Here is a 14311-nt window from a genome sequence, read left to right as displayed (position 1 = left end):
ACAACTCCAATGAATTTTAATTTTTTGGTACAAAGCTGTACGTTGATGGAAAATCTAAAATGCTAATGTCTTCTGTTGCAAGTCACAGACTGCAGTGTATGCTAGAGTTGGTTGTTCTTTTATTTCTCTCCTTTTTTCCTTCTAACACTTCAAGAACAAATTGTGAAAGACACAGGGAAGGGCAAAAAGGTGGTTCGAGCCAACTATCTCAAGGATTAAAGATTTCAGTTTTGCAGGTAATACAGTTTTAACAGCACCTTTGGGAAATAAGATGAAAGGAAGTCTAAAGATTATGGTAAAAACAAAAGAGAAGAAATTGCTTGAGGCCAATTGTGGAGAAAAAAGCAATATTAAGAGACAAAAATGAAAGTGATGAAAGAATGGAAGGAGAGAATATATCAGGTTCTGTCTGCTATTCTTAAAGATTGCCTTAAAAATTAGCTATATTTTGAACTCAATAAAATGCCAAAATATGTTAATGTGTAATCATACATGTTTCTGTACGGTATCACTATTTGAGTAGAAACTTCCTTACAGCCAAAAATGTTACATTATGAGAAATAATAAGGAATCTCAAAGGAAACAGGGACACCTGATAGCTGCCATTGTGTGTGTATTCACAGTGCCAAGAAGTGCCTTCACCTTTTTCAATTGTCCCATGTTATGGCAAAAACAATTCTCAGATAAAAAATGTTTTAAAACAGAGTTATAGGTAAGAGAAACTTGTGATACATTAAAAGAATTTTGCAGACTTGCTCCAATCCAAGCATTATTCATTTTTATAGAAATCTGGTTCTGCATAGATACGGAAGTGTACATTTAGGGCTACCAAGCTCTCTTTGCCCTAGAATCTTTAGACTTTTCACATTCCCAGATCTTCTAAATTGCTGTGCACAAACCTATGTTCCAGTGTTTTTCTGAAGCAACAATTTTTATAAAATTTCTTTCTTTGTCTGCTGTTCCTTCCTAGTAACATGTGAGCCAACAGAACAGTTTCAACCAAATCTGACAGAAGATTATAACTTTTAAAGAGAAAAAAAATCCCTGAAATACAGATAAAATTGGTAACTGAGTAGAGGATATAATCTGAATGAGTGTTCCCACTAAGGGAAAGACTGTAGCGTGACTTGAACACTTTTTCCTATTTGGTCGGCTAACTGACATGCCAAGCACATCCACATTGGTCAAAGAGCACAAACAGTTTGCAACTAGTCACAGACCTGTGGTCTTTCCTGTATGGTGGCAGATAGCTGGACAATGGAAAGATAGAAGGAAAAAGAACTTGAGAATCTTTAAGACGAGAGGTCATAAGAAAACATAGAAGAATGGAATGTGATTAAGAATTGTTGTTGAAACAAAAATTCATAGGAAACCAGGCTTCATTTGTTACTGTATTCATAGAATAACTAGTTTATTTTTAGAATTGTTTTTCCATATTGTTCTTCAGAAGTTAAGGTTTCTTCCAAATGTAATTTTAAGTATAGCTGCAGTGATGATCACAAAAAAGATTTTGTCTATCCCTGAACATGTTAATATTAATTGTTTTTAAAGAGACATTTTCCTTTCCTTTTAACCACCATTCATAAGGTCACTGATGAGAATAGAGAAGGTACAATAAATGTCCTATGTTAGCATTTTTAGACTCTGTAAGTTCAGCTTTAATGATGAACTTCTGGCAACATACTATTGCAAGCCATTTTTAGTCTCTTCTACACAAAATCCAAGTGTAGTAGTTCTTTTGTCATTGCAGCAGATTTAAGACACCATAGTGCCTTTTAATCAAGCTCAGGTATGATGCAAGAACTGTCTCCCACAAAGATCGTATACTGTCTCTCTGCTTTTTGAGAAATGAAGTAGTTGCTCAAATGACAATAAAGTTGGCATAAATGACTCTTGTCATAGAAGTATTAGACCTTCTGCAATATTTTGCTGGAATATAATTACAGAGGGATGGGAAGGGGAAAGAAAGAAAATTAGAACAGTATATGGTTCTGAAATGCAATGTTTTTTTTTTTCCAGGGTATCTCACTTTATTGAGTTGTCAGTAAAATTATTTTCTTGAGCAGGGCAATAAAGAACTAATAAGGAAAACAAAAACAATTTCTGTGGTGATGTACAAATGGATTATCTCACATACTACTTTACCCTACCTTAGAGGTGACTTTTAAATTAACACTTCATATCTCAGAAGCATCCAGACACCAGTGTAGATGCAGGTTTCATACAACTTCATATTCAAATGCGCATTTCATAGAATTAATCAAATAAAAATATGTCCTTATCATATCTCTGTGAGGGATTTTGGTATTAAAGTACTAAGTTCATTTCTGTTGTTGAAAAGGCATGAATGACCAGTACTGGAATAATCAAGATACCGGCAAGATAGTTGTTTATTTCAATTTTTGTTCTATAAAATGCAAACGCAATGCATATTCATAGTTGCACTTCAGATCTTTTTATTGGGTGTTTCTCCATTTTGCCAAACTGCCTAACTTTTCCAGTATTGCTGCTGGAAGTTCTTCCTTCCTGAAAGAGATTGTACTGTGAAAGTATTGAATAGTAACATAATCTTCAGTGTTTGCTCTCTTGCAATATGGTTAACAACCATTTTGCACTGATTTAAGCTGTATTAGTGTCAAACAAGTAAGTGAGTTTTGGGGAATATAGCTGTCTTTCAGCTTATTAGTTTTTCATGTTTTATTGCTCAAACTATGGTGACTGAAAAATACAAGGCAGAATTGCGACACTGATAGGAGAAATGTTCTTCTGGTGGTATATGCAGTCTGTAAAATAACAATTATATTTACATATTTTCATATTACTTATTAAATACACATGCATTCTTAGACTTGTGTCCTCTTAAGAAAGTTGAAAACATCGCAGAAAATTCTGCTGTGACATGATTAGAAGGTGATGTTTGGAAAAGTTCTTTCCTCATTTCTAGTATAGTCCAGTGACTAAGTTTTCCAAATTACACTTTAAATATTTTTAATTAGTTATCAAAAATAACATTGTGTCAGAAACGTGAAAAGGACTCACAATGATCAGAGTAGGAAAAATAAGTGATGAATGCACTGTATTTTCGAACATTTTCAGTATATCCAGGCCTCTAGACTTAGTGGTTTCCGTGGTACTCTTTATTTATTTTTAGAGGCACGTTTAGAAATTTTACTAAAGATAGGACTACAAATAACTTCTTTTATAGTGGAAAGATAACATAACCTGTTAGGGCTTGATTTTTTTTTTTTCTCCCCTCTCAATATGGAAGGTCCCTGTGCAGATGTGTATGGTGTGGTCTCTTATTAAGTGTGCATGTTGGGACTGCAATGATAAAATTATACTCTGCATATTTACACTTTAAATGGTTTTCAGAAATGTGTAATTCAATTAAAACCAATTTCTGGACTATTTAAGTGGGTTAATTCCTTGCCAAATTTCAGTTTGCTTTCTTTAGCTAATGCCTATCCTACCGTATCCCTTAGTATTTTGCAAAATATTTTGCATCAGGTTGGATATTGCAGAAATAATCAAGGCTTATCAGAGCATTCATGATAATTAAACCTTTTTCTTTTGGCATCATCCTTTTTAGTAATCCTGGGTGTTCGCCGGAGAGGTCGTGTCAAAAGAGAATTTAGAGGAGTGCATATGTTCAGTACAGTTGAATTGATAGCATTGGGCCAGAGGCTGCTAACTGCCTCCTTGTTTGAATCCCAGAACGTAGTATTTCCATGTGTCGATTGGTGCATGGTTGGTGCTCTTTCTTGGTCTCATTCATTTCAAGTAATTTGGAAGCAGAGGTTATCCTGCGTACCCAATGTATAATTCCCCTTTTCTAAGGACACAGAAATGACTGAAAGGCAAAGTTTCCCCTGTTCTCTACTTCAGTAGTGATTCACCTTTGAATTAATGAGATGTTCATTCTATTGAACGTAAAAAAGTCTTCTGCGATCCTGCATGTCTCTTTTTTTTTTATGCTTTGATCAGTGATCTAATCAGTAAGATGAAGGCCTATACCTGACCTAGCAAAAAAGTCTCTAGAGGTGACCCCTGTATGAAATAACCCAAAATGCTTAATGTCTTTATCTCAAAAGGTGACGCACCTACCGCAAACATGAATCTTTATCTAAGTAGTAAATCTTAGTTTTGCCTGTGAGTGAAACACAATGGAATCACTTCAAAGCATTTTCAGTACTCTAGGGAAAAAAAATGCATAAAAGCGTAAATATGTGGAATATGTATGTAGATATATTATTCAAAGAAACATGAATAGAATTATGATGATTTTTTCTTTTGCTATATTAACACAAAAGGGGGAGGAGATGAAGCAGTTGTGTTAGTTAAGTATGAATGTCTTGTGGGCAGAGTGAACAGCAGGACTGTGTCTGATCTGGCACCTCTCTTCTGTTTTCTTTATTGTTGCTGCTGAAGGAATGAAATAAGCCAGTGCATTTGTTTTACTTAGTAGAAAGATAAGCTTCATAAATATTGGTGGCTGGCAATCTGGTTAGTCCTTGAAGGCATATTACTCCATTTCTGGTTTATATCAATATGAAAATTTTGTTTTGTGATTCTCCACCAGCATAAGCTGCATTATGGTTGATAATTTCCTGCATTCTGTACCTCAAACAGTTCTTTCTTCACTCAGTAGGAGGAAGAAATGAAAGAGATTTGGCGCTCTCTTGGTTTTGTGTCGTACTGTATCATTTCACTGCAAGGTCTTACTACTAAAATTCAGATCAGGAAAAATCCTAAGAATCTAATGGTTGATTCTTATTCTTTTGAAGGATGATGTTCAGTACTGTTGCTCTGAGCATCATTTCTGCTTGAAGCTAATGTTATTCTATTTGAAAATAAAGCCAGATTCTTCTTGCCTGTAAGGGAGTGTAAAGGGGAGCCTCGTGTAGCTCTGCCCTTCCTTATTTCCTGGGATGCCTCTTCAGATCTTCTATCATAGCACAGGACCAGTGCAGCCTTTTTTACATTGCTGCATTCTGCCAGCTTTATGAAGGAACAGAGAGTAATCAGTTGAGAAATTGTTTGAATTGTGAATTTATTTTTGACCCTTCTCTGAAGTTTTGGGAAGTATAACTCTTCCAGCACAGCAGGGAAAGATACCTACATCAAATGTCTAGGTATAGTCCTAAGACTGTGAACAAAATCATAGTGAATATCCCAGGCACTGTTGAAACGAAGCAACTTCTTAGTTTAGCTAAAGATAAAATCACAAATAATCCTTCATTATTCGGTTTACTTAAGTTAATTATTCAATTTGATGTATACAACATTTTTGTTTATGACTGATAAGGCAAATGAGAACTCTATAAGTTTAGTGAGAAAACAATGGCATGAATCTAGACCGTTTCCAAAATAGAAATGCTGAAAAGAACACATACCCTTCTGAAGAGGATTTTTCATCAATAAATTTCAAACCACTTTTCAAAAAGGTTTTGTGGTCACATTCCCATTTTACTGATAGTCCAACTGTACATGTAAATCTATAATTAAAGCCAGCCAGAAACTTTGACTGGGAAGGAGTTATGGTAGGAATTTCAAAGACCAGCTCTAGCTGTATTAAACTAAACTGTTGAAATTCGATCACATAGACTTAAAATTCACCAGCTTGCTTTTAATAAATTGCATGGAGGGGGCTGGTTTTGAAATTTGTAATCTGGGATCAGGTGCTTTTTTGGGCCTGTCTTAGCAAAAATAAGTGCATAAAGCTCTTGGGTTACAATGATTAAAAAATACAAAAATTAAGAAATAATAAACTGAGGTGATATATAAATATTGAGTCTGCAAGGTATCCATTAGTTCAGATTTTATACTAATAGTATCAGTGTTTGTCTGCATATGTTATAATATATAGACACACAGACATTATCTAGTTGCCCATTATTATATGATGGCAGTATGTCTTTTATTTTAGAAGTTTTGACTTTGACACAGATTTGTCACAGATTCTTTTTCATACACACGATATAGGAGTGTTAAATTGTAAAAATAGTTGAAGTCTTGTTTTCTTTCAAAATATGCAATGGAGATATAATTTAACCCTTAGATGTATCAATTGGGAGTTTTTATGTCAGGTAAGGCTTAGGTTGGTGAAGAGTTGAAACTATTCAAATTCTTGTTTTTCATTTGAAAAACACTAAAAAAGATTCAACCATTTTGGATTTAAGGTTGCCAAAAATATTTGTAGCATATGCATTGGTGGAAGGTAACATCTTGTGAGACCAGCGACCGGAAAGATTGTAAACTATGGGCATGAATACAGAAAAAAGATGCGAGAGAATTTCTTACTAATTTCGGATAACTCAATAGGAGCATGAGTGTTATATGGCAAGATGAACACTGAATATTTAAGGTGGCAACATATTGAGCACATGTTTATTCTGGCCCTTGTAGTGCTTGTGCCTTTCTATTTCCCTACATATTGAGTTCCCTACATATTGAGATTTCTGTCCGCCCGCACTGGGCCAGGTTTTTTACATTTAAAGCAATAAAATGATAGTTAAGCTGATGCAATGAAGTCAATGATTGTTTTGGCATATTTTGGAAAGAGACAAAAGGAGTAATTAACACAATGGGTAGTTGATATGGAGAATGCTGCTTATATTGTGATTGTTGTTTAAAAAAACAAATAGTTCTATATATCCAGAATTTTGTTCACTTCCTCCTCCAACTCATACAAACTCATGATACTTGATATTTACAAATACTTTTCCTCTTTAAGATACCCATATCCTCATCAAAAGGGATTTAAATTGTTTTGAGACTACTATTGATTAATAAAAATACTTTTTTTTTTTAAATCTTACTTGTTATTAACGGTCATGCATAAAACCCATTAATTTTTCAGTGTGATAAAAATGGGAGATAAATGGATGATTTTTAAATGGCTAGAGGTTATATACAGGTGATAGTCAAGTCTAGTTTTGATTTACCTTTCTCTTACAGTGTGAGACTCAGTATGTTGTCACATTAAAGAATATTCTACTTTCTTCTTTAATATGTATAAAATGTTACCATCCATGTAATTGTGTGACAGGCTGGAAGTTCTTGAACGTCTGAATGATATTTTTTTCTTGTTTGCCTCTGGCAGTGAATAATAATAGGCTGTTTGGTTTTGTTCCAGATAACCTTTTTCATGCTGCTGTCTGCAGTGTGCGTAATGCTGAACTTGGCTGGTTCCATTCTCTCTTGTCAGAATGCTCAGCTGGTAAAGTCCCTGGAAGGATGTCAGTTGGTGAGTAATGAAAAACAAGTCTCTTAAAAAGGGCAATGGATTTTATTTTGCATTTGTTTGTTTTTTATACACATATTCCTTTAATTTTCAAAACAGTATGTGTTTAGTAGAGCCATCTAGAGTTACAGTGCTAATGCCTTTACGGTGTTTTGTCACCTCAAAAAATAAGTTGTACTATTAGAATGACTTGCTTCTTAGTGTCATGGTACAAATGACGCTTAATTAGAATAGGTGGAATACAGGCCACATCGAAGTAATGCAGTGATTGCCATTTAATGTTAGCAGTATCAGGACTTCATCCAATAGCTCCTTATACAGCCAGTGTATTTCACACATGTACTGATAGGAATGTTTTAGTAGGCGTATGTTAATTTGCCAGTCTAAATTATTTGGTTTTTAATTGCCAAAGCAAATGTATGTTACTTATGTTAAATAAAATACAGAATAATAGAAATTATCTTGATGTGGCACGCTCTAAATTATTAAAAGGTACAGTATACCTAAAGTCTTTATGATTTCATCTCATGAAAAAAGGCATGAACATTGAACTCTAACATATTTTCTGTCTTAAACTTACAAAGATGTTTACAGAACTAAACTCATGTCTGAAATATCTGATGTGAAGTAGATAATAAAATAATGATTTCCCCCTTCCAATCAGGAAATAACATTAAATTGTAAGATTGACAAATGGATCAACGATCTTTTTAGTATAATCTGGCTGTCAGTAGACCAAACAAACTGTTTAAACTGTATGAGTTTATGAATCATAGGATTCATTAAGTATTAGGAATATGTGCATATACATGCCCCAAGACATTGATTTGAATGACAGAGATGCCAACAGATGACTCCACAAAACGCTTGTGCACCTCTTCTATTCAGCCATTGTTTTCCATTTGTTCTAAGGTTTTTGTCCAGTAAAACCCTTTAGGCTTCTGTTTGCACACAGTTTATTTAATAAAACTAAGTTAAAATAATATAAAATGTTTTGGCAAATATTTTGAAAGGCACATGAAAAATACAGAACAGGAAACCATTTGGGTGTGACCTGTCTCATGCCTGCAGTTTGTTTAGTCAGCTTTTAAGCCTGTGTTCTGTTTTCCTGTCACCCATCCTGTTTTAGAGGCGTGTGTCTGCAGCTCCATCAGCTAGGTAGTCTGGAAAAGTTTAGGTATTCTGCTAAGCTTTCTACAGTGTTTGCGATTTCCAGGTGTGATTGGGGTAAAGCTTTATAGAACCAGATGGATGGAGCCAGGTAGCTGACTCAGTGGAAAACTAGCAGTGACCCAAAAAGAGGAAGGAAGAGTTTTACCTATAAAATGTTTGATCTGGGAAACCCTTGATAAAGTTCCTGGCTCTCGTTTTGATGCGGAGTTGGAGTTGCACTGCAGAGCTGGAAAAATCAACTGGTGGAATCTGGAGCTGTTAAAGATGCATGCTGTACTTTGGAGCGCAGTGGGAAAATAGCTTGCTTTGTTGTGGGGTTTGTTAGTTTTTTTTCATGAAAAAAAGAAGTATCATAGGTATTTTTTGTGGAAGATCTTTGAAGTGAAACTTACTGATTTGTTTCAAGAACCTTGCTTTGATACTAGGACTATTTACAAGTTACTTTAAGGGACTGCGTTTATATGAGAACTTCCTGTAAAGACTTCCAACAATGGCTTCATTTCTGCATGGAAGAAAGAATAGTCTCTCAAAATGAATGCCTTCCTAACTTTATAATGCAACTATATAACTATATTCAGTGACCTACCTGCTATAATTTTCAAACACAGTATTTTGACCTGGAGCATCATTCTAATGAATATCTTAGGCTTGTGTCTAGACATCATGCTCTGGTGGTTGATACGTGGTGTTCCATATTCTCAAGCAATGCCATCTTGCCACATCTTTCATGTAGGATAGTATCAAAGCCCTAAAGAAAAAAAAAAGGAAGGAACATTGGACTTTTGGAAACATGAATTTACCTCTTCCTTGCTCAGTAGCTCATTGTTGGCAAAATCCCCTACAATTTCTATAGGTGTGTATTTCAGAACCAACATGTTCTTAACTACTTACTGATTTTGAGATTTAATTGACAGCAGTAATAGATGAAAAAGAAAAAGAAAGTGTATGTATATGTGGCTGAGGGGAGCCATTTGTACTTGCATGTGGAGTCTTTCACCTCTGACTCAGTAGTAACCAGTGTCACTACTGACACAGTTTTGACAGATGTCCTGTAAGCTCTGTGAATAGAATTTAAACAGCACATCCTGTCCCAGATGGAAAGGAATGCATGTAGCAAGAACAGCACCATTGGTGCTGTCGCAGCTGAGTGCACGCCTGGGTTTTGCTGCATGTGTATGTCTGCTTTTGTAGTTCCCTTTGGGCAGCCATTAGCAAAAAGGGCTACTCAGCAAAACTTACTGCAAAATCCCTAAGCCTACAATTCAGCTGCCCACTCAGACTGCTGATAACTGTGATTATGTATGCCCTTATTGGAGTCTATGTTTAAACATGTTGACAGTGTTTATCATTTAATAATGCCACTTAGCCATATGTGATCTCTGTTCTGGGATGTATTGTGATAATGTATCTGTGTTAGGATTCCTCACAGGCCTTTGTGCCGAGCAGAAAGACTCAGACTAATTTCTTCTAATACAAGCTATAATAGAGGTGTAGGACAAAAGGAGGAAAATCAAGTTAATGAGAATCAACGAAGTGGCATTGCAGGGACAGAAAGTTGAAATAAACAGAACTTGCTTAGTTAGCACATTTGTAGACAAAGAAAACAATAGCTCCAGCCAGTGGTTAGGTGTTCACTACTAAGAAAAAGATCTAAGTCAACAGAAAATCTTTTTAGTCTTTTAAATGTTCTCTTCAGTGACCTCTCTTCTGGTTATGAACCCCATGTCTTGTCTCCAATTTTGGTCAGAATCATCACCTCTAATAGGAAAACTACTGCTGCGGAAGTAAGCAGTGACTGAGCTGTGCAGCTGAATTCTCAGATCATTGATGAAAATTAAAAGGAATAAATTCTTTTTTGATAAGGTGAAATTTAGAAGGAAAATAAAAGCTGGTTCAGGAAGAATTGCTTTTTTCTTCTTTTCTTTTTCTTCTTTTTTTCCCCCCCCCCCTTTCTTCAGCTTTTTGAAAGAATTGCATTTCAGTTGTTTGGGATGTTTTCCACTTGGAAATGTAATGTTTCAAAATATCCTAGATTCAGTGGTTTTCATGGGACAACATTTGATCTGAACTTTAAAACAGCCTTGGGTTCTTTAACTGTATATTTGCCCTCCTTTTTCCCTCCTTTGTCTTGCCTTCTCTAGTCTTGCTCTAATCAGCCCTGAGGGAAGGGCATGGTATCAAACAAATACTCTCAGCGGGCAGGCAGAGGGCTTGCAGGTGGAAGTAGGCTTTGCCCTTGGGTAGACATTTTGGGAATAAGAGGTTTGGTGGGTGGGCATGTAGGAACTTCCTGAGGAGGTGCTTTCCCCAATTGTTCTCCTGTGGCAGAATTCAAAGGAGACCTTTGCTTGTTTCTTCGGGTTAATGGAAGATTGTCACTTAAGCAAGAATCTTCCAAATAATGTTTTGCTTTTTTTCCAAAGCCAGCGTGCTTGGCTAGTAAATTAAAAAGCAACAGTTAAGTTTCATTAGTACTTCCCCAAGCTTTTCATTCCTGCTACAGATGGAATGTGCCAACTTTCCTCTGGACTGGTGAAATGCTGAGCTGACAAAAGATGATAAAACAAATGTTCAAACTGCGAGTTTGAATTTTCAGAGCATGGTGAAATACTAAGTAGCTTTGCCACAGGGTGTTGTACTAGATGAAGGTGATTTAATTTCATTGTGACTGTTTATCATATCATAATTGTTTCAAAAAATACAGTTTCTTCTGCCCAGCCCTTACTTTACTCAAAATCACGCTTCAGTCAGGTTGGGGATTTGCACGTGAATATGTTATATTGCCATGTTGAAGTGCTTATTACGTATGATATTCTAGAGTTCTGGTCTTGTAGACCGCCCACTGGGAGAGATGCACTGTAGTGAGCAATACTGCTTTATGATTAAGTGCAGGATTTGATGCAGAATTTGGTAGCGTATTATGTTGAAGATATTTAATTATTTTATTACTGTTTTTCACTCAATAAGGAAAAATACCAATTTCTTAAAAGCTTGCTCTAAGCTTATATTTCATGTTAATTCCTTAGATGGCTTGCTTTAGTGTTGTAGATCTGTGCAGTCCTTCACTATGTAACTGAGTGTACATTATCAGAGTGCTCTAAATCCTTTGATTGCCTTCTAGGATACAAATTTACTTTACGACAATGCAGCTCTAGGAGTCAAAATCCAGCTTTTGTAGACATGCAGTTTGAGATGTAGTTAACGTTCCATGTAACTGTGCCAGACAAAGATACACTAGTAAATTTCCAAGCCCGGTACAGCACAAAAGTCAAATTCAAAATAAATTCTGCTTTACTTGTAGTATTTCTGTCCAACTCATTCATGCCAAATGTATGGCTTTAAAACTGACAATAGTATCCACTGCATTGTGGACTTAGATAAATTCAGAAGCATTTATTTTGCTTTAAACACTGGGGATTTATTGTATGTTCCATAAGATATATATTTTTGTGTGAATATGAAAAATGTGCTCACCATATGTTAGCATTTTGAATGTGTAATTTGTAAATTTAGTATTTGTGCTCTTTATCCTGCAGCTTAGCAACATACAACACTGAGGAACAAAAAATACCAGTAGCTTTAATGTCTTGTTATGAAAATTTAATTGGAATTTTTTTCCATGATTAGCTGTAGATCCTGCAGCCAAAACCTCAAGATACTGCTTTAAGTCAGTGAGAGTAGGATCTGTACAGAGCAATTACATGCTAAAACTGTTCATTAATGTGTGTATGGGAAACATTTCTGTCTTACATATTTCTTTTTCAAAAAATGAATCTCTAAAAATTGTGCTTAACATATGTGGGTAGAGCAATGTATATATTTTAGTTTATATTCTATTACTGCATAAGATAGTATTTTGTTCATGATGTTTTATTTCTTAGTCTTCATTTGTCTTTACTGAGTGTACCTGTCTTATTGTAAGTCGCTTATTTGTTTAAAAATAAATGCTCTAGTTTTAATCAATTTTACAGCTGCTTATTATTCGGAAAAGTAGTGATAGTGTCTACCTCTGTATAGAAAGACTGCTTATAATTTATTTTTCAGTTGTACAGCTGAAATTATCCTGTGATTATAGTAACATGTAAAGGAATACTCCTTTTTCCCTGAATTACGTTTAGCTGGAATAGACACAGCAAGGAAAAGCAAAGCAAGTGCAGGTCACATTGAGATGAATGGCATAGCCCAGTTTCAAGATTAAAATTTCATTTTGCAGTCTGCTTGGAAATCTTAAGTATTTTTGAATATGCCATGATTTTTAAAATGTCCCTATGTTTGGCAGGAACTTTCATGTAAAGAATTTTCTTTTAACTATTTTTAAGAATTGAATTAAAGGGAGAGTTACCAGGCAGTACAAAGTTACGGAACATCTTTCAGAATAAATCGGCAATCTCTCGTAGACAGAAAATCTTGACCAAGAAAGTATTTCTCTTTTCAGCCTTATTTCTGTGACACCTGTTCATTACAAAAGATAAAAGTAGACTTGGGATCTGTATTTCGTATTTGAAATGTCAAATACATCCCATCATGAGTCAGTGGCTATCTTTCAATGAACAGGGATAGCATGAATCAGAATAAATGATCTTGCAGTAGATAGCTTTGTCTGAAGTCCATTTTCCTCATTATCACAACTCTTTAGCAGCTGAAGACTATATTGATTTGCTGTATGCCTGGTGCTAGTGTAGCAGGTGTGCTGTAGCGTTCTGGCCACTGATTTTGACACAGCTCTAAATTCAAAGTGTAAGATTCGAACTTCCTCTGTAGCATTTATCTAACAGTTGACACCATTTCCAGAGAGGTTCAGGAGCAAGACCTCCCCAGTGGCGTTTAGTGCTTTGTATTTTCCATTGATTTGAAGAGCTGAGGTTATCTGATCATAAACCACGTAGCTGGGTTTTGCTCAGATCTTTCACTGTTTAAAACAGAGTATTAAAAGCTAACAGGAATTGAATAAAACCACTGTCTGAAATTGTTAAAGCAGCTTTGTGAATTAAATTGTATGCTAATTAGAAATAAACAGCACAACTATTGTAAGGGTGCTCAAACTATATTTTTTTTTCTTCATTTCTTTTACAGTGTCTATGGCTTAGGGTATGACCAGTCTCTGTGAGTTGCCATAGCCAGTTATTTCCACTGCTGCTTTTGAGTATGTGGGAAATGGTGTAATTTACATACTCAGATTTTTTTCAAAGCCTTTTTACAAATTATACTGGCTAGAGGGCAATCTGGAGTCTCAGGAATTGAACCCCACTGAGAGATAATATCCTGCCCTGAGCATGCCTTCATCACTGTATATGGCAAGCATTTATTTATCTGCATCTCATTTGGTAAAGTTTATAATGTTTTTTAAATTTACTCTTATTTCTGCTCTTACAACTGCTGTTGTGGTCACCAGCATGTAAGATGTAAGCAGAGAGTACTAGATAAGCCTGACAAGGGTGACACTAATACATATGTGTGTGTGTGTGTGTATATACATATATTTAAATACATTCAGATTATATGAACAATTTAAACATTCTTTAAGGTCTTGGCAGTAATAAAATATTCTGTTGAAATGATTCTACGTATAAGGCTGTGCAAAGTAATTCTACAAGGAATGTTACTATCTATCTTTTTTCAGGAAGTTGGCAACATCCTAGGGAGAATTTGAATTAAAATAGTAAATGCGTATTTGCATTTGGAATCGTTTTGTGGATTTGTGTCTGGAAAAATTAAATTTAAACTATTTTTTTTTTAATGTAAAAGAGTAAGTAACATGGTGATTTGGATTTCTCACCATCCAGCCACTCTGCTTCCATCTTTACTTGAGAAATACAGGACTGATTGAGTATGCCTGAATGGTACATTGAATCTTTTATTCTTTGCATGAAAAGCCATGCAAGTTTCTCATAAGTG

At 35.2% G+C, this 14311-nt stretch overlaps 1 protein-coding gene across 7 annotated transcripts in view; it reads left to right on the top strand.

Moving 5' to 3' along the window:
* The window catches only part of ENTREP2 (endosomal transmembrane epsin interactor 2), a 143747-nt gene that overhangs the window by 74753 nt on the left and 54683 nt on the right, over window positions 1–14311 (top strand). For all 7 annotated transcript variants that reach the window (XM_054836270.1, XM_054836273.1, XM_054836272.1 and 4 more), the window contains one exon: window positions 7136–7246. In XM_054836270.1, the coding sequence (XP_054692245.1) occupies window positions 7136–7246 (111 nt within the window). The remainder of the gene's footprint in view (window positions 1–7135; window positions 7247–14311) is intronic.

The sequence above is a fragment of the Grus americana genome, chromosome 10 (assembly GCF_028858705.1).
Source record: "Grus americana isolate bGruAme1 chromosome 10, bGruAme1.mat, whole genome shotgun sequence".
Taxonomy (NCBI): domain Eukaryota; kingdom Metazoa; phylum Chordata; class Aves; order Gruiformes; family Gruidae; genus Grus; species Grus americana.
The sequence above is the reverse complement of the archived record's forward strand: the minus strand, read 5'-3'. Positions and strand labels throughout refer to the sequence as shown.